General features: G+C 40.7%; 2 protein-coding genes across 3 annotated transcripts in view; both read left to right on the top strand.

Moving 5' to 3' along the window:
* The first annotated feature begins 48 nt into the window (after positions 1-48).
* gtf2e1 (general transcription factor IIE, polypeptide 1, alpha) lies at positions 49-13,624 on the top strand. 2 transcript variants are annotated; one of them, XM_034186359.1, is made up of 6 exons: positions 49-67; positions 2,234-2,536; positions 8,648-8,805; positions 9,575-9,776; positions 9,918-10,153; positions 13,104-13,624. In XM_034186359.1, exons 2-6 carry the CDS (start codon positions 2,247-2,249, stop codon positions 13,541-13,543), a joined length of 1,326 nt encoding a protein of 441 aa, XP_034042250.1. In that variant the 5' UTR covers positions 49-67; positions 2,234-2,246; the 3' UTR covers positions 13,544-13,624. The 2 variants fall into 2 exon arrangements, with proteins under 2 accessions (XP_034042250.1, XP_034042248.1); XM_034186357.1 differs by lacking the exon at positions 49-67 and adding an exon at positions 133-151.
* A 6,924-nt stretch (positions 13,625-20,548) lies between these two features.
* LOC117524551 (high affinity cGMP-specific 3',5'-cyclic phosphodiesterase 9A) overlaps positions 20,549-20,701 on the top strand; it is a 33,617-nt gene continuing 33,464 nt past the window's right edge. The window contains exon 1 of the mRNA XM_034186356.1: positions 20,549-20,669. Within this exon, the coding sequence (XP_034042247.1) occupies positions 20,582-20,669 (88 nt within the window). The 5' untranslated portion in view covers positions 20,549-20,581. The remainder of the gene's footprint in view (positions 20,670-20,701) is intronic.

Raw genomic sequence — 20,701 nt, 5'->3', positions numbered from 1 at the left:
GGACGAACTTCCAAATTCTACCGCTGACAATTTGAACAAGGAGAAGCGCTTATATATTTATCAAAAGGTTGTAAGCATTTCTTTTTTTTTTTTTTGGTCCTGCTATCTCTGCTTTGATCTTATTCGTTATAACCTCAGCTGTAATTGCTAAGTAAGTCAATACTTTATTCCTGTCTGAATTTCAGGAGTGGTTAGCATATTAGCTGTTAGCCTGCGCTAACTTCCTGTACTCGGTTCAGTGTTTACTTGGTGCATAAAGGTTTGTTTTCAGACAGGGTGGCCCTTCTAGAGAGTCGTGTCCGTAAGATAGAGCAGCTTATTCGTTCTTTGGAGTTGCAATTTACGGGTACTCCGGGTGAGTTTAGTGTCGGGGTTACTTGAGCGCTTGCTAGCATTAGCTTAGCTACATCGGTACTCACCTGGTAGATTTACCTCACAGCAGCAACATCTGTCAGCTGTTTCGTCAAACTTATTGCTTGTCACTGCCAAGTCGCATTACCCGCAGCGAATATGATTGTTTAGTGAGCGCTAAATTACAGCCACCCACAACAGAAGCTGTTGAGCTGGATTCGAGCGCAGCAAAAAATATAGTTTGGGCTGTCTTTGAATGAATGTTATGAAGTTATAGGGTAAAACAGTGACAAAGGTTAATTTCAGTTTGTAAAGGGGGCCAAAGTTAAAGTTGCGCCAATTTGGGTAAAAAGTGATTGGTGATTGGTTGAGTGAATAGGGTTTTAAAAACGAATGGTTAGCACCATGTGTCATACTTAGTTATCATGCTACATGGTAAAATATGTCATATGCCATAGAATCCAATGGACATTGACGTTTGAATCTTTATGATCAGACGAATAATGTGGTATAGTTTTCAATATGATTGGAGCATCTTCTTCAATAGGCAGCCTACCTAGCTGCCTATTGAAAAATCCAGTGGATACTATGCTTTTTCAAGAGTAATGTCTAAGGCATATTTGTGCCAAATGTTGTGCTTGTATCACCATTTGAAAGATTCCTCTGTCATTATTCTCTTATCTGCTGCACTACTGTTTTGCTCCAGAACAGCTCGTTCCCCTGCACTTATCTTCCAAATCAACAGAGCATGGTTATATTTTATTTTGCTTCTTGAGGCTGTAATCTACACACAACATAGCTGCTGACACTGAGCCACTGGAAGAGTAAAATACAATTTCACTGCATATGTTAAAGTTTTGATTTAGCGCTGCCTTTTCAAGGTATGGTTGTGTCCACCCTGGTGGACTAACATTTTCAATACATAGTGTGTCCTGGGACTTGGTGGCCAAAAATGGGTAATGCAAACCCTGTTTTTTCCTCTGTGGCCTAATGTCCAAATTCTGTATTTGGTGTGTACAAATAAGAGAAATGGAACATCATCATTCACAAATATAACTACTCAATGATCACACACTGCATTATGAGTAATCACAAAATGCCAAATTCAGTTGGAAAGATTATATCTCCACACTGGCCTGGGAACGCCTCGGGATCCCCCAGTCAGAGGTGGTCAATGTGACACGGGAAAGGGAAGTCTGGGGTCCCCTGCTGGAGCTGTTGCCCCTGTGACCTGAACCCGGAAAAGCGTTTGAAGATGATTGATGAGTGAGTGCTAAACAGTGTCACCCCTGACACTGTGGGTGTGATTGCTGATTAAATTTCATTTTATTGGTCCATTGTGTTTTTTTGTTTTTGTTTTTTTTTTTTGTTTGTTTGTTTTTTAACAACACGCACTGCAAACTTATTCCTGTTTTATATATACACACCACAGTTTTACAGTACCTATGTGCCAATTTCTGTTGAAGTTGGGCTCTGTGTGTAGTCTTTACCATTGGTCTGAGACCCCTTGATGTTTATGTGGAAGGTCTGCCAGTCATATGTATGTCCATCAGTTTTCTGTAGTCATGTAACTTTTTGTGGAAATGACATACTGTTCTGAGTTGGTGTTAGTGCAGTTATTTATTTAAGAATTGTGACCTACAATTGTACAACTTTCAAGTTTGCATGGACTAGGCCTTGAGTCGTTGCCATCCATTGCTGCATGGCACCAGCACATGCTCCCAGGCCTGCTAACTGTGGATGCTTACAGTTTTGCAATCAGTCAGAACCTCTTTCACCCTGTTTTAACATATGAAATCTGTGCTTCTCTCCCCCCAATCTTTTGTTTTATGTTTTTTTTTTTTTTTTTTTTAATGATTTAAAAAAAAACAAAAAAAAACAGGTTATCTCCAAACATGACTGAACCAGAGCTACTGACGGAAGTCCCTGCTGCTTTCAAGCGGCTTGCGAAGTTGATTGTTCAGGGATTTTATGGGTTGGAGCATGCCTTAGCCATGGATGTGCTGATCCATCACCCTTGTGTACGTGAGGAGGACATGCTGGAGCTCCTGAAGTACGACCGTAAGCAGCTGCGCTCGGTTCTCAACACTTTAAAGGCAGACAAGTTAATAAAATGTCGTTTGAGAGTGGAGACAGCACCTGATGGCAAATCAACACGGCACAACTACTATTTCATCGAGTACAGGTATGGAACAGTTGTGTGAGCAAGTGGACATATTTGAAGTTCAAACAAATACGGAGTATGCAAATGCTCAACCTTAAAAATGAACTAGATGAGTAACAGAAATGTAAAGGCTATGGACCCCATGCAGTTATATTTCCTTCAGTGCTGAAGCTCCCATGTTGATGGACAAAAGATTTTATACGGATGCCCGATCGTGGATTTTGTGCTGATATTTTCAGTCTCATTTTCATTTCTTTGTTTTACCTTCAAAAAAAGATGTAAAATTAAAACATCATCAATAACAATAAATAGACTAAAAATGGCATCAGTAAAAGGCTGAAAGCATGTACAACCCCTGGCAAAAATTATGGAATCACCGGCCTTGGAGGATGTTCATTCAGTTGTCTAATTTTGTAGAAAAAAGCAGATCACAGACATGACACAAAACTAAAGTCATTTCAAATGGCAACTTTCTGGCTTTAAGAAACACTATAAGAAATCAAGAAAAAAACGGTTAGTAACGGTTACTTTTTTAGACCAAGCAGAGGGAAAAAAAATATGGACTCAGTCAATTCTGAGGAATAAATTATGGAATCACCCTGTAAATTTTCATCCCCAAAACTAACACCTGCATCAAATCAGATCTGCTCGTTAGTCTGCATCTAAAAAGGAGTGATCACACCTTGGAGAGCTGTTGCACCAAGTGGACTGACATGAATCATGGCTCCAACAGGAGAGATGTCAATTGAAACAAAGGAGAGGATTATCAAACTCTTAAAAGGGGGTAAATCATTACGCAATGTTGCAAAAGATGTTGGTTGCTCACAGTCAGCTGTGTCTAAACTCTACAAACAACACGGGAAGGTTGTTAAAGGCAAACATACTGGTAGACCAAGGAGACATCAAAGCGTCAAGACAGAAAACTTAAAGCAATATGTCTCAAAAATCGAAAAGGCACAACAAAACAAATGAACAAATGGGAGGAAACTGGAGTCAACGTCTGTGACCGAACTGTAAGAAACTGCCTAAAGGAAATGGGATTTACATACAGAAAAGCTAAACGAAAGCCATCATTAACACCTAAACAGAAAAAAACAAGGTTACAATGGGCTGAGGAAAAGCAATCGTGGACTCTGGATGACTGGATGAAAGTCATATTCAGTGATGAATCTCGAATCTGCATTGGGCAAGGTGATGATGCTGGAACTTTTGTTTGGTGCCGTTCCAATGAGATTTATAAAGATGACTGCCTGAAGAGAACATGTAAATTTCCACAGTAATTGATGATATGGGGCTGCATGTCAGGTAAAGGCCCTGGGGAGATGGCTGTCATTACATCATCAATAAATGCCAGTGGTGTCAAAAGTACACACATTTGTTACTTAAGTAGAAGTAAAGATACTGCAGTTTAAAAACACTCTGGTAAAAGTTGAAGTATCAACTTGACCTCTTTACTCAAGTAAAAGTGAAAAAGTATGTGCTCCAAAACCTACTTAAAGTATAAAAGTATAAAGTAACCTTTAAAAAAAAAAAAAAAAAAGGTAGATGCCACTATATGAATTGAAAGCTTAATTTAAAAACTGATTCATTCTACATGTGGCCCAAGACCCAAAACCCAAAATTACCCCCCAACACCACCTGCACGAAAATGTTTCAATTCTAGAAGCTGTGAAATGCAATCTGGGACTATTCCAGATGATAAACTGGAGTGAGTGCAGCATCCATTTAGTGAGAAAAAAAAAAAACAATTTATTCAAATTCATTCCAGTAGTATTCTGCTCTTACAAGGATGCAGCAGTTTTCTAGTTTGTCAGATAGTTCTGGAGGAAATCACTGAAGAAATTAACACATTGAAAATATGGTTTGACCGAAACAAACTGTCATTAAACTTAAATAAAACAGGGATGAAATGGAGGTGTAAGAGTCACTAGTGTTCACAGGAAACACTTATTTCTGTATTTATTTATGTATGTTCATTGTTAGTTGCTTTTATATTTTATTTTCTGTTGTGTTTCTATTCAGGTTCTTTTTGTCTCTTTCTCTGAAATTGTATATAATAATCATTAGATTATTAACATATAAACAAAAATAAATTTAAGAAATATTACAATTTGAAAACAAATGCACCGAACGTGAAGACAGCTAGAACTGCTTCATGCTAACTTTTAACATTGAAAATGCCATAGACATGCTAACGCGTTAGCGTCGCTCCCGTTTTTAAGTTATAAAATACATCAACTGTTTCAGAAGACCATAACAGGTCGGTTTAACATAGAAAAGGTAAATAATACTCACAGAAGTATGCTCTTTAGGGTTTTAGCGGGGGAAAATTAAGCGAAAGAAAGAAAGAATAAATGAAACAATAGGTCGAAGCATTGCTTAAGTTTGCGAACCACTGCTTCGATTGGTTCAAAATCCATTTATCTTCATTGATCCATGTTTCTGATATAGCAATTATGTTAAATATTTTTTTAAATTGACTTCAATATTCTTTAATGTTGTTAAAGTTTGCATACAGACTTCTGCTGTTGAAATGGATTATTGAGAATTTGTTATCCGTTTTAATGATCCGATTAAACTGTTCATCTGTATAATAGCAACAACTGTCATTGATATTTGAGAAGAAATTATTGTCCGGGTCTATATCGTGCTCCAAGTCCAGTACATTGTGGTCTGTGTATTTAAATGTTCTCAGTTCTACTTTTCCATGATCAGCAATCCTGTGAGTTATATCCTTCTTGTCTCCAGATGTAGATGATGTAGTAGATGAACAGGTTCCTCTGGTCTGTGTCATGGTGTTGTGATGTGTTTGTGTCCTCATACCTTATTGATCGTATTTGTCCAGTTCCTTGATGTTCCTGATTACCATAACCTTCGCTTGTTCTGGTGTTCCGTTCAGTTTGATGAATGTTTTGCAGTTGGATGTCCATGTCTGTTGAATTTTTCCCTGCTTTTTTAAGAGACGAGCTTTCCTGGCGATGTCTGTGTTTCTTTTGGTCAGATGTTCATTGATGAATACGTTTGTTCCTTTGAGTTTCCGTCCCTGTTTTAACAATGCCATTTTATGTTTTCTGTTGACAAACCTCATTATAACAGCTCGCTTGTCTCCATCCTCTCTCCTGGGCAGGGGGTGGCACGCTTCAATGTTATTACAGTCCATTTGAATACCTTTAGATTGCAGGAAGTCAGCCACTTGTTCCACTGAGCTGACCTCCTGCTCACTGGCCTCCCCTCCGCTGTCTTCTGACACCGCCCGTGCGTAGGATCAAGGTTTAATATGAATTCCTGTAATAATAACATCGTTCATCCTTGTGTACTGTTCCAACTCCGCAACACGGTTCTCCAGGTGCACCAGACGCCGGTCTTTCTCAGCATTCTGTATCCGGAGAGCCTTCACTTCTTCCACCAGCTCCATAATGGATTTCTGCTGCATTTTAACAGAGATTTCCTCAGACAAAAAGTCCAGGGACTTCTTGATATCATCTCCCTCCTCCACCGTCAGTGCTTTCTTCGGACCCATGGTCAGATAAATCCGCACTGGCACCTCGGTAAAGCCGCGCCGGTGGATGTGCGCTGGCACCTCGGGCCTCGGTGAAGCCGCGCCGGTGGAACCGCACTGACGCCTCGGGCTTCAGGTGGAGCCGCGCCGGTGGATGTGCGCTGACACCTCAGCAGCGCACATCCACCGGCGCTGAAGCCAAGAGTAACGAGGCTGTTTGTTTTAAAAATGTAAGGAATAGAAAGTACAGATACTTGTGTGAAAATGTAATGAGTAGAAGTCAGAAGTAGGCAGAAAAATAAGTAATGGAGTAAAGTATAGATACCTAAAAAGTGTACTTAAGTACAGTAACGAAGTATTTGTACTTCGTTACTTGACACCTCTGATAAATGCACAAGTTTACGTTGATATTTTAGACACTTTTCTTATCCCATCAATTGAAAGGCTGTTTGGAGATGATGAAATCATTTTTCAAGATGCATCTTGCCATAGAGCAAAAATTGTGAAAACATTCCTTGCAAAAATACACACAGGGTCAATGTCATGGCCTGCAAATAGTCCGGATCTTAATCCAATTGAAAATCTTTGGTGGAAGTTGAAGAAAATGGTCCATGACAAGGCTCCAACCTGCAAAGCTGATCTGGTAACAGCAATCAGAGAAAGTTGGAGCCAGATTGATGAAGATTACTGTTTGTCACTCATTTAGTCCATGCCTCAGAGACTGCAAGCTGTTATAAAAGCCAGAGGTGGTGCAACAAAATACTAGTGATGTGTTGGCGCGTTCTTTTGTTTTTCATGATTCCATAATTTTTTCCTCAGAATTGAGTGATTCCATATTTTTTTTCCCTCTGCTTGGTCTAAAAAAGTAACCGTTACTGACTGCCACAATTTTTTTCCTGATTTCTTATAGTGTTTCTTAAAGCCAGAAAGTTGCCATTTGAAATGACTTTAGTTTTGTGTCATGTCTGTGATCTGCTTTTTTTCTACAAAATTAAACAACTGAATGAACATCCTCCGAGGCTGGTGATTCCATAATTTTTGCCAGGGGTTGTATACTGTAAGGATTTTAGAGCCAGAAATGTTTGCAGAGCACTTGGAGTGCAAGACAAATTTCCCCTTGGGGACAACAAAGTGTTTCGTATCATATCGTGATTAGCCAAAAGCTGCATCACACTCAGATAAGTCATCGCTCAGGATCGTTCTTCTAAGATCTCTACAGACTGAGGTTGCGTATGCGTCATCCACTGTAAATCGAACAGGAGCGATGTCTCTTTCCCTACAAACTGTCTTGAAGCTTGTCACCAGATTATGACCAGTAAGATGATTACTCGTATCCCGATTGATCAGGTGGTGGTAGCAAGATCTCACCCTGGAGTTATTACACATAACTGATTTAAATGCAGTGTGCTCATGTTGTTGGTTGTCTATCTGATGACTTGTCAATGATTGTAAAATAGGGGACGAGCTTGTGTATTTATGTAATCTGATTCCACTTTTCAGCACGCTGCTCTGAGTTTTAAGAATGCTGATATCGCTTTTGAATATATTGATTGCGGTCAGGCCACAGGTGAGGACTGGTTTCACTGCTGCATTCTATATATAGGCAAGCATTTCAACAGCCTGTAGTGAGAAGAAAGCATGTGAGCATGTGGATTATTAGGAGAGAATCTTGCACCCAGACACTTAACACTGTCTACCTCCATTGAGCTGTGTGTCATTAAGTGACCACATAGGTTTCAGCTCCAAGTAACACGCGCCGAATGTGGCACATTCAGTCTTGGGGGGATTGAACCTCAATCAGTGTGCTATGATGTACCTACAACAGTAGTATCTATCATTCTCTGCAGGCCAGTGGCTGTCAAGCTTGTGAAGTGAATTGAAGTTCACATCATTAATACCTGTACCATCATGGGAGTTGTCAAAAGTCAATATAATCTCTTGATTAAGAAGGGGGGTGTGAGTCCACCTTGCCTAGTTCTCTTTGATACACAAATAGGTTGGTACCACTACCAGTAATAGCCAACGGGGATCTGCAACTACATTCATTGCTTTAAAGAATAATATGTCATGTGGTACTGCATCAAAGGCTTCTTCAGCATCCAGAGCACATGTGTAAAAAGTCTTTTGTGCAGTATAAGATCACATTTACAAGACAGGAAGCTCCTTCAGTACTCTGTCCAGGCACAAATCCAAATTATATATCTCCAAACTCAGGCTGATGAGAGACACACACACACACACATACGTGTGTGTGTGTGTGTGTGTGTGTAATTTTTTGAGGAGCCTCATATACTAGAATCTACTATATTTTACATGCAACTTCCCTAAAATAAATTCATCAGCAATAAAATTAGCTGTGACTTTGCCAGGTACCACAGGTACGTCATACTACAGTTCAGTCTGAAGTAAATTTTGTCAATTTTTGTGGAAAACAAAGGGGATGAGTACAGTTTTAATTCTGCTGCACACATCGGTGCTTCTCATCCAGTATTTACCAACGTGTGGCCATTTTTGTCTGAGTCTTTTATTAGTAGTATTATTTCTTGATTATTTCTTGGATAAACTGTAATCCTTGTTTAAAACTATTTACGCTCATTTTTGCAGAAGATTAAACTGTCAATCTGTTTCTATAGGTTGCTGGTCAACGTGGTCAAGTACAAATTGGATCACATTCGGCGGCGGATTGAAACTGATGAGAGAGACTCGACCAACCGTGCCTCTTTCAGGTGTCCCTGCTGTTCTTCAGCCTTCACAGACCTTGAGGCCAATCAGCTGTTTGACCCAGTGACAGGTAAATTATGCCCTGTATTCCCCAGGAGCTCTTCTGCTGTTTAATTCTACAGTGCATCAGGAAAGTATTCAGTGTCACTTTTTTTTCTTTTCCAATTTTTTGTTACTGCCTTATTCCAAAATGGATGAAATTCATTTTTTTCCACTCAAAATTGTACACACAATACCCCATAATGACAATGTAAAAAAAAGTTTTTTTGAGATACTTGAAAATGTATTAAAAATAAAAAACTAAGAAATCACATGTACATAAGTATTCACAGTCTTTGCTTTGAAGCTGTTTCCACCTGAGGTAAATTCATTTGATTGGACATGATTTGGAAAGACACACACCTGTGTACATACAAGGTCCCACAGTTGACAGTGCATGTCAGAGCACAAACTAAGCATGAAGTCAAAGGAATTGCCTGTAGTCCTCCGAGACACGATTTTCTCGAGGCACAAATCTGGAGAAGGGTATAGAAAAATTTCTGCTACTTTGAAGGTCCCAATGAGCAAAGTGGCACAGTTCAAATCCACCAGGACGCGTAGAGCTAGCCGCCCATCTAAACTGAGCGATCAGGGGAGAAGGGCTTTAGTCAGGGAGGTGACCAAGAACCCGATGATCACTCTGTCAGAGCTCCAACATTTCTCTGTGGAAAGAGGAGAACTTGAGATCATTTGAATGGCAAGTTATTAGATTACAAAATAACAGTTTTTCTCAAAGTCTCTATATTGTGGGTAAATCTGTCAGCAACTTGAAGTAACCCTCTCGTCCTGTTCCCCCACAGGTACATTTCGATGCACCTTCTGCGGGACAGAAGTAGAGGAAGACGAGTCGGCTGTCCCCAAAAAAGACGCCAGGACTTTGGTTGCACGATTTAATGACCAGATTGAACCCATCTACGTGCTGCTGCGTGAAATTGAAGATGTAAACTTGTCACGTGACCTGCTGGAGCCTGAGCCTGCTGAAATTCCTGCCCTCCGACACCTGTCAGTCTTGTTTCACAAATGTAGACAAATATACTTGTATACTTGTTCAAATCTCCGCCCACTTCAGTTGTCATAGATAAGTGCTGTGGTTTATTTCTGGTTGGTGTCCCTAAATGCATGTTGACTTCTCCATTTGTTTAGGCGTGAACGTTCTGCAGCGGGAGCAGTGCCTGCAAGTGGCCAACACCGTGAGACCTGGTCCACCAAAGGCTCATCATATGCTGACCTGTACACACAGAATGTGGTGATTAATATGGACGACCACGATGACCCGCGGAAACAAGACAATGAGGACAAAGCACTGAAGGAGAGGCCCGTCTGGCTGACCCAGAGTACTGTACAGGGTGCTTACAGTGAGCCTGATGCCCTCAAGAGCCGTAAGTGAGAGTTTCCTTGCAGTGTTGTGATTTCTCGCTATTAAATAAAAAGATTATAATATACAAATAATGAATGGTTCAGTTTGATGGAATGAATATTTCATGAGGTGAAAGATGGAATGTTCCAGCTTTCACCAAATTAAATATTTGTTTCATTGAAAGAATGAAAAAATAATCATTTGTTTTGTATAACAGCTAAAATAGATCCTTGTCATTTGATATCCAAGTGAACTTTAAATTGCAGTCCAAAATTGTTCTCAGTCAACTTGGAAAAACAGATAGCTCAAAAATAATTGCAACGATGTACAAGTAGTCAGTGATGCTGTGCACCGACTTTGTGTACAGTAGTGTTGAGAATAATACAGGACTGTGAAAACTCAGTGGATCCGCGGAATTCTGCGGATTTCATCGTGGGGAGGGGTGCGGGAGTGTCAGTGTTGTACTCTTTAATTGTGATCGTTACTGAGTTTTTAAGATGTTTATCGTAAAACATTCTCTTTTTACGACATCATGCAAGTTTTATAAGTCCGTGGACACTGATCTGTGTGTTACAGATACAAATCAGTTTCCTCGGATCCGCAGAGTTTCGAGGAAAATAAATGCCACTCAAAGCCTGGCTGTTACGACAGTTGTCGTAAAGCGGGACTGGTTGGTTGCTGCGGTGACGGTGTGTGGTTCCTGTGCGAAGCAAGCTGAACGTAGCATGTGGACATCACAAACTTTTAGAACTTTCAAGTTTTTAAAAGAAGAATTTTGCAGCATGTCTGTGTCACGGAGCGACATCAGACAGAGCGAAGATGGTGAGAAAGACGTTTTGAAAAAGTGTGATAAGGACAAGAATCCATGGAATTGTTGCTGGCTTCATCAACACACCTGAAAGATGAACTGGTAAGAATTTTTTTCTCTCTGGAAAATAAACATTGTGCTGTTCAAACAGGATTTCAGAAAAGATTATGTGCCTTTTTTTTCTTTCATTAATCTAGACTTTCTTTGATTGAAAAAAAGACATTGTGGCTTTGAATGAATTTAGGCTACATGAATTTACACAACAATGTAAATTAGTTTTTATTAATGTAGACTTTTTTCATGGGAAAAAAGACATTGTGGCTTTGAGTGGATTTACAGGAATTTACACAAGAATGTGTGGCTTTTTAATATTAGGTATGTTATTGATATTTTACCCTGATTTTTTTTTTTTTTTTTTAAATACGTACTCGTATTCTACAATCTACCCCCTGCGAATTTTCCTCGGATTTCACAATTTTTATTTCACAGCCCTGATAATAGTAGTGCTCATGATGCTTGCACCACCATGCTTCACTGTCTTCACTGTGAACTGTGGCTTGAATTCAGAGTTTGGGGGTCGTCTCACAAACTGTCTGTGGCTCTTGGACCCAAAAAGAACAATTTTACTCTCATCAGTCCACAAAATATTCCTCCATTTCTCTTTAGGCCAGTTGATGTGTTCTTTGGCAAATTGTAACCTCTTCTGCACATGTCTTTTATTTAAGAGAGGGACTTTGCGGGGGATTCTTGGAAATAAATTAGCTTCACACAGGCGTCTTCTAACTGTCACAGCACTTACAGGTAACTCCAGACTGTCTTTGATCATCCTGGAGCTGATCAATGGGTGAGCCTTTGCCACTCTGGTTATTCTTCTATCCATTTTGATGGTTGTTTTCCGTTTTCTGCCACGCATCTCTGTTTTTTGTTTTTTGTCCATTTTAAAGCATTGGAGATCATTGTAGATGAACAGCCTATAATTTTTTGCACCTGCGTATAAGTTTTCCCCTCTCCAATCAACTTTTTAATCAAACTACGCTGTTCTTCTGAACAATGTCTTGAACGTCCCATTTTCCTCAAGCTTTCAAAGAGAAAAGCATGTTCAACAGGTGCTGGCTTCATCCTTAAATAGGGGACACCTGATTCACACCTGTTTGTTCCACAACATTGACACACTCACTGACTACACTACTATTATTGTGAACACTACTGTACTTCCAAAAAAAAAGACTTTGTGTAGTTCCTCAGTCCAGCAAAACAATCGCATCAGAAATTAGTTCAGTTATTTCATTCTAACAGCTCTTCATGCCTCCAGGTGGCATGGTGAATTTGTTTGTTTTTGTATGTGTGTGTGTGTTAGAAGAATTATCACCAGCAAGTTGCTCCTTCAAATTGTCCTCCGCCAACAAAACAAACTGCCATGTTTAGCTAAATGCCGCCCCCGGTAGTGTGAGCGTGTGCAGTGGTTGGGGCGTGCAATAGCACATTTCATATCGCACCAAAATTGCACGCTAAAAGGAACTGTTGCACGGTCAATGAAACACAACTGCAAATGGTACGAATAATCCATGTCACATGACATACAAGGCACCAATCAAATGACAAGGATCCACCCAGCTGTTATATCAAAGTCTGAAATTGTCCATTTGTACTGGTTTAGCTTTGTCATTAAGACCACATGTGATCTTTTTTGGGTTACCAGATGGTAGGCCACTAACTCTGTCCTGGCTCAGCGTCCGTCATAGTTTATTGTGATATCTCAAAAACTGTTTGATAACTTTTTCTAGTTTGTCAAGGCCGTAATCTGGGTCATTGACATTGTTCTTGTCTAAAACTCATTCATAGATTTGTTCGTTTGGAAATGACCATTTTTTTGCTTTGGGCTTTAATTGATCTTGTTGACAGAAATTTTTTATCAAACATGTTTTCCTTTGACTTTTGACCAAATTTATCCAAACTCTAATCACATCTAGATATCTATCAAAGTAATATTCCCAAAAAATGTGAAGGCATTGAAACTGTTTTTCAGTTATCTTCTCCACATACACACACACACACTAATGGAAACAATATCCTGCTTCATCCTGTCAGGATAATGACAAGTTACGCTGGAGCTTTATAGCGGTGGTGTCATCTCTGAACATGTATGTAACTTTTTTTTCTCCAGGTGATGACATGCTACCTGCAGCGCAGGATGGAGTAGCCGGTCATGGAATTGGTCACACAGATGAAAATGAGGTAATGCGTGCCCTTCTCATCCACGAGAAGAGGAGAGCAGTCAGCGGAGCGAGTGCGGCGGCTCGGGGCCTCACCTCTGCTACAGCGAATGCCAGCGACTCAGAGAGCGACACGAGCGAATCAGATGTGGACTCTCACACGGGCCCGAATCCGAATCCTGCCGTGGCTGCTCAGCACGGCCTAAAGGAAGAGGACGAGGACGATGAGTTTGAGGAGGTGGGGGATGAGCCAATGGTGATGGTGGGAGGACGGTCATTCTCTTACCAGGAGGTGAGCCAGAGGCCAGAGCTGGTGGAGCACATGAGTGCCGGAGAAAAGGAGGCCTACATTAAAATGGGACAAAAGCTCTTTGAAGACATATATTTCTGAATGTGCTCTTTCACAACACGTTAAAACCAAGTGGTAAGCAGCGATGGCCTCAGGTGATGCCCTACCAGGAGAGGAAGAAAAGGAAAAAAAGTTACTGTTCCTTGACTTGAATGACCCCAAAAGGGAGCACATTCCCATGGAATCCCATGTTAAAATGTGCAGCTTTAAGTTTATAGCCTCGTACAAAGACGGTTTCAATCTCTCTAGTTTGTACTTCCATGACAACTGTACAGGGGCTGAGTTTTTTTTTTGTTTTTTTTTCTTCTTTTTTTTTCTAACTTCTTAGTTTAAGGTGTTTTGGGCCAAAAACTTCTGTGTAATTGGATTGTGGTCGCTTTCAGTGACAGGCTCAGCCGCTCATCTCCACCTCTCATAGCGTCCGACGTCAAGTCCTCACTGATGTGGACGCTGTCTGTTTTGGTTTGGAGTATTTTGTTAGAAACACCTGGAAAGCGGCTTGTTGTGCGGAAAAATGTTTTAACGAAGCATCAGACGTCCCTGCTGCAGTTTTTGCGCTGAGTGAAATGAGCATGGTATTTAATGCTATACACTAGCGACGTACAGCTATCGGTAGACTGACCGATTTAGCCTAGTTAATGTACGATTACTGAGAAAATAAGTGGCTCATAATTTTTCATGCGAAAGCAAGCAACACGATCTCCAAAAATATGATTCAATAAACACTGGAACAGAGGCTAGCCTGTTAGCTTAGCTGTCTTGGCATGTTCAGACTTTATTTTTCTTCACATGGTTGAGCGACCCATACTCCGCCTCTTTATGCATAGAGCTCATGATGTAGCCAGAATGTGTGCTGCTGCTATGTGGCGATGCCCAGACAGGATTTGACTATTCTAGGTCTCTGTAGAAAATGTACAGTGTCATCACACAGGCTTTGACGTGTGTGTTTATGTATATCATACTGTATAAAATAAATTGTTACTCCTGTTGTATTTATTGTTTTGTCAGGTCCCATTCAGGTGAATATACAAAGTTATAGTTTGCTTATATTTATATATATATATTCTTCATGGCAAAGAAATTATGGGGCAGTGGCTGGACTTTGCATGGAGTTGGTCTAGAATGGAGCAGTAAGGCACCTTCTCTCCACTGGCCTTGGGTGTGCACCTTGGGCAAGTGCTAGTACAGCCCCAGCCTCCCTTGCCAGGGTTACGGCGTTTCCATGCTACCTTGCATGTTATTTGGGAGTAAAGGCTAAGGGAGTAAACCCTGTCTGAAAATCTACAACCTGATGGACATCCTGATTTTCTTGCCGCCTCAGAAGGGCATTCGTCCTAGGGCAAGCGTGTGGACTTTTATGTCTGCCCAGGCTCAAGAGCTGAAAGTATGGTTGTGACGTTCATTGTCATTCCAAAATGTGGTGTCTAGGGATGGTTCGGCAGCTGACCATACAACCACACTATTTAGGGATGGCATGCGTTCATTCCGGGGAGGGTACCAGAAAAGGTGCGCTAAAGCCGACACCAGACCATTATTTCCTGAATCTAACTAAATTTTGTTTTTTTGTTTTGTTTTGTTTTTTTGATGGCAAATTCAATCAAGTAGACAGTTTAATGTTGACATTGATCATCACATTTATTGGAAGCAAAATGATTGAAAGCTTTTATCTATCAGGAAAAAAAAAACCTGTTTTAATTGAAGATGAGAAGCAACAAGAGATACATCGTATTATACCAGAGTCATTTTTAGTAAGACGGCAGCAGAAACACGTTCATGATGAACTCAAGCAGCGAGTGAGAGTTGATGGTGGTTGACTCAGACCAGAGACGGGTTCACACCAACTCCAGTCACACAACCCAAAGACAAGCTGTTACCCAGATGTTCATCAAGTCTTCTGGTTTTTCATTATTAGGTAAATGTTGCAACTGTCATTTATTTTGTTTCAGAATGATTCACTTTAAACAGACCACAGCAGGTTGAAACAATCAACTTTCACATTAGAATGTCAAAAATGTAAAGATGCACAGTGTGGAAAACTGCAGTTATACTGTGTTTTGAGGGAGATAAACAGGGAGAACAGAGGATTTGTGCAGGTTTTGTGGAGACTGACTTGAAATGTGAGTAGTCCGGCAAACTGACAAATAGTACTTGCCTCTGAAAATGCACCCTCCTTGGTTGTTGGTGACAACATTGACCTCGTCTCCGTTTGGTGATGCTCAGTGTTCAGGCGCTGCTTCCGCTTCTTTGGTGTGCAGCTGACATGGGTGGATGAACAGGACCATCTGGGTCACCAGCTCCTTTCTTCTGTTCAGTAACTACGGCAGCCAGGACTCTGGTTCAGAGGAGGCCTATTCCTACAATAGAAACATTTTTCATTTGGGATGTGATGCAACAACACATCATGAATCAGTCAGAACAATGCTTGTAACAACAGAAATTGAATGTTTAGAAAGCTCCATGAGTTGCAGGGGTGGTGGCCAAGTGGTTAATGCGCTTGGTTTCAGTTCAGAAGGTTCCGGGTTCAAATCCCACCCCTGCCACATTTCTCCATGTAATGTGGAGTTGCGTCAGGAAGGGCATACGGCGTAAAACTTGTGCCAATTCAACATGCGGATCCACCTTGGATTTGCTGTGGCGACCCCAAGTGCAAACAAGGGAGCAGCAGAAGGGACTTACTTAGAAAGCTCCATGAGTTCTGCAGAACTCTATCAGAGATCACCTCAATCACATGTTAAACTCAGAAACATAACACCAGATCAGGTCACAGGTTTTAATTTGGATCTCCTCAAAACGCTGATTGTATGGTGACATCTTTGAGCCAGTCACATAATTGTGACCAACTTTGTTTTGGTCCGAGATCTAATTTTTTCCCACCCCTCGTCAGAACATGTTCTTATAAGCTAGTGTAAAATGACAGCGTAGTAGATAAACATTTATCTCACCAAGATCAGGGCGTTCAGCTGGTCAGAGTACTGGGCCGGGATTCGTTTGAACACCCTGTACTTGACGCAGCTGAGCAGATGCTTTCCTGTGGGAGCAGTAAATGAATGCCTAAAGATGAGAAATTCCTAAAAAAAAAAAATAAATCTGCTACATTTTTATTAAAGTCTGGAAAATCAGCTTTTTGCACACAGCTCATAAAACAGACACTCCAGGGACCACATGTTGGACTTTTCATGGTAAAATGTGTTGTTTTTCCTGGAAAAAAGGAAACAAGTTTGAGATCTGCACAACGTCTGGTTAGATGTTTCACATTTCCAACAGCTGTGACAGCTTGTGTTGTTATACCTTAATGTTTTGTCATTTCCTAAAGTGTAATCCCAGATTTTAGAAGCAGTTGGCCTGACCTCTTGACCTGACCTCACTAACTCGAGTAACAGGTTTGTGCAGAACACAAGTGGGCCTTCCTCATCACAGGGTGTTTTCTCTTAGATATGATGAAGGAACTTGAAGCACCACAGCCACAGTGTTTCTCAGACCACCTACTCCACCAGTATCCAAAAACAATAGATCTGCTTACCACTCAGCACGATTTTACAGCAGTATATTACTAGCTGTTTGGACTTTGGAGTCATTTTTAAACAGTATGAGAAACACGTTTTAGAATATGATACTATTATATGAATATACACAGAGACCACTAGGGGATGCTAGTGGCCCATGAAAGGTCTGTGCTCATCCCGATCTCATGCCAAGGTGACTGAGGACCATGATGTCGAAATCAAAAGGTTGTCTTGAATTAATATGGAATTGCCTATAGCACTTAACATAATTGCCTTTACGGTCCTGGCTGAGAGTTGCATTGGGACATATGAAAAAAGTGACCATTCTTCCTTGCATGAGGCTTGAAGTAAAATGCCATGACCAGCCAAATCACCTGTGAAGATGCAGAGAAGGCTTTCTCTAACTGGTTCATTGGTGCTCTGGACCAGGGGGTAATAGACCGACTTGACAGGCAACCCCTCAACAAGGACTTCAGGCTTAAGGCTCATGTGAGATGGATTCTGTCTGTGACATTGAGGGAACACTGAGCAAAAGGACATTTTCTTAATTTTACTTAAATAATAAGGTAATTAATTGTATTACTGGTCTCTTTGTTATTACCTCCACCAATGAAGTTGGAGGAACAGCTGTAGCACTGGTTTGCCTGTCTGTCTGTCTGTGAACAAGATTACTCAAAAAGTTATGAACAGATTTTGATGAAATTTTATGGAGACGTCAGACACTGTTCAAGGAACGACTGGTTAGATTTTCAAAGTCATGGTCAGTGTGATACAAAACTTGCATAGTTAACCCTCTCACGGACAAAATTTTGCATATATCATCACAAAATTTTCACAGATGATTCATCTACCCATCCCCCCTTTTTTTTTTACATTTTTAAGGTCAAAGGTCATGGTCAGTGTAATGCAAAACATGCTTACTTAACAGTCTCACAGACACAATTTTGCATATATCATGAAATTTTCACAGATGGTTCAACTACCCGTAGAATAAAAATGATTAGATTATCAAGGTCAAAGGTTGTGGTCAGTGTGATGCAAAACATGGAAAAACATAAATGACCATAACTTTGGAACTACGAATCATAGGGCCTTCCAACTTGGCCCATATTGCTCCTCATAGGAAGGCTCTTCTTGTGTGGCCTTGAGTTTGACCTTTGACCTCAAAAAGTTCAGCATCAAAATTGACCAAATATTCTAAAATTTTCAGTTTTGAAATCAGCTGCTTGGAGATGATGCCTTGGCTAACTCTTAATCAGAATACCAATACTGAGTGCTAATATTCCCCATGTTATGACGCAATTGATGTTTTGATGTCAGTCTAATTAATCAACATTTATTTGTAATTTTCAAGTGGAAACTAAATTACCTTAACCTGGTATTTGCAAATGAGCTTGGAGCAAGCCCCACAATAACATGACATAATTTTAACGAAGGATCAATATAAATTCGTACTACACCAGTATGACATTGAAAAATCTGACTACTCTGTTGGCAGAGGTTTTTGCGTTCTGTAAGCGCAGCTGTAGTTGTAGCTAGTGTAAAGAACTGTATGTACTGACTGTAAAATAAGCCCCAAACATGGATTTGTATCTTGTGTAAAGCTTGTGTTATAACGGACTGATGCAGAAGGTGGCAGCAATGCAACAATAGGGATGCTGGCTACCGTTATACACCACAGAAGAAGAAGAAGAAGAAGAAGAAGAAGAAGGGTTCATTTGTTTTTCTACAGAGGGTCATGTTTTGAGAAAAAGAATGTTTCATGTCAAAATAAAGCCATATATATATATTTTACCTGAGCACTGGATGTCACTGAGGGGTACAAGTGCTTTGGGGCTCGCTGTGCCTCTTCTGCACTCTTCTGAACCCAGGATTAGTCCATTTAATATTAATTTGATGACATGTTTATTCATCTTGCTGTGTTCTTCCAAGGTTTTGTTGATAAAATCCAAGCATAGCATGGAGAGGGCTTTACCGGGGAGCTCAACCTTGCTGATAAAATCACCGTGTCCTGCCTTTGTCCCGTCCACGTCCACTTCCCACTCCAACCATGTTCACAATAAGGTACTTGAGACCTACGCTATATTACACGATGTGTCAGAAGGCACCGTATTCCTACAAGATGCTGTCAATCTCTTAGGTCTTCAAGGGGAACCTGAAGATCTGGCTCTCCGCACAGTCAGACGAGATTTGCACCATCCATGGAGCTGCAGTATCATTTTGAGTAGCTTCTGTCTCACAGCCTAGCAATTACGTCCAGATCCACAGGGCTTTCCCTGCCACGGGACTCAGTCTTGTTTGCCATACTTACCCAATCATAGATAGCCCTGCGAGAAAAGTGCCGTCATCTCAAGGACTTGCCATATCGGAGTGAGCGGCTTATTACTCGATGAAAGGAGGATGCCCAAGCAGTGAAGCACCTTGAGGAAAGGGCAGAAAGGGTTGCAGTGTTGGCTCAGCTGCATGGGAGGGAAAGAAGACTAGCCAAGGAACCAAAAAAGGGCAGAGACCTACACCAAGGAGATTCATAAGCTCCTAGAATGCTGGCAATGTGTCACACCCATGTCAGAAAAGAAAGCAGAAACGAGCAATTGCTCATGGTATACTCCACATCACATGGTCCTTCATAACAGTAAAAACCATATAGTCTTTAACTGTTCTTTTACCTTCAAGGGTCAGAGCCTGAATGACCTCCTCTTACCTGGGCCAGCAATGGGACCTAGACTGTTGGGAGTCCTCCTTCGATATTTCCCAACTCACAGCTCCCAAACGTTTGACTAAAATCTTATAAATAGACTAATAAGAGCAACATAAATAGACGAGCTTTATAAAATAAAATAATATAAACCCTGAACAGACTTCACACAGCATGGCAGCAAAAAGAAAAGGATTAAAGTATCTTTGTATTATGTAGATTTGTGCTCGTCTCCTGACAGGAAAGTACAACATAAAGAACTGCTTTATTTTTCTGGGGTGCGCTTGCAAACACACCAGCTGCACCTTTTTCTTGAACTTGGACTCTTGTTCGGGATTCAGAGACAGCAGCTCTTTAGATGGATTAGTTGTCGTTTCTGCTTTACATTCAGTCATTTAAAAAATAAAGTAGATAAAACATAAAGATTATAAAGTTATCTGAAAGAACCACACTGGTCTACTTCGACACGCGCATGCGTGAAACTAAAACAACGAAGGCCCAAAACGGAAGGTTTTCTTGACTGTTATGTAGAACAGTGCCACCTGGTGGAGCGGAGTACAGTTTAACCAACAGCATCCATCCATCCACTTTCTATACCCACTTCTGGCAGGAGATTGGAGCCTATGAAACAGTACCAGTTGATTTAAAATAAATATGAGGGGGAAAAAAAAATCAAGAAACACCCTTTGATGACACTGATTTCTCTTTCACCTCAGAAAACACTGCAGAAGGAAGGAAGGAAAAGAAGGAACAGCAGAGGAAGGGGGGTGGAGGTGAAGGATAAAAGGAGGGTGGAGTTTTGCTTCAGTGATATGATAAAGTGACAGTGTGTGTGTGTTTCTGCACAGATCACAACTAAACACAGCAACATCACTTCATGAGATGGCAACGAAAATCATCTACTTCTTGGTGAATGGGAGACCAGAAAAGGCTGAGTTCTCAGCAGACTGTCCTGCCCAGGATGTGAAAGGTAGGAAAAGAAAAAGAAGGACAAAGCTGTGC

The sequence above is a fragment of the Thalassophryne amazonica genome, chromosome 14 (assembly GCF_902500255.1).
Source record: "Thalassophryne amazonica chromosome 14, fThaAma1.1, whole genome shotgun sequence".
Lineage (NCBI taxonomy): Eukaryota > Metazoa > Chordata > Actinopteri > Batrachoidiformes > Batrachoididae > Thalassophryne > Thalassophryne amazonica.
The sequence above is the reverse complement of the archived record's forward strand: the minus strand, read 5'-3'. Positions and strand labels throughout refer to the sequence as shown.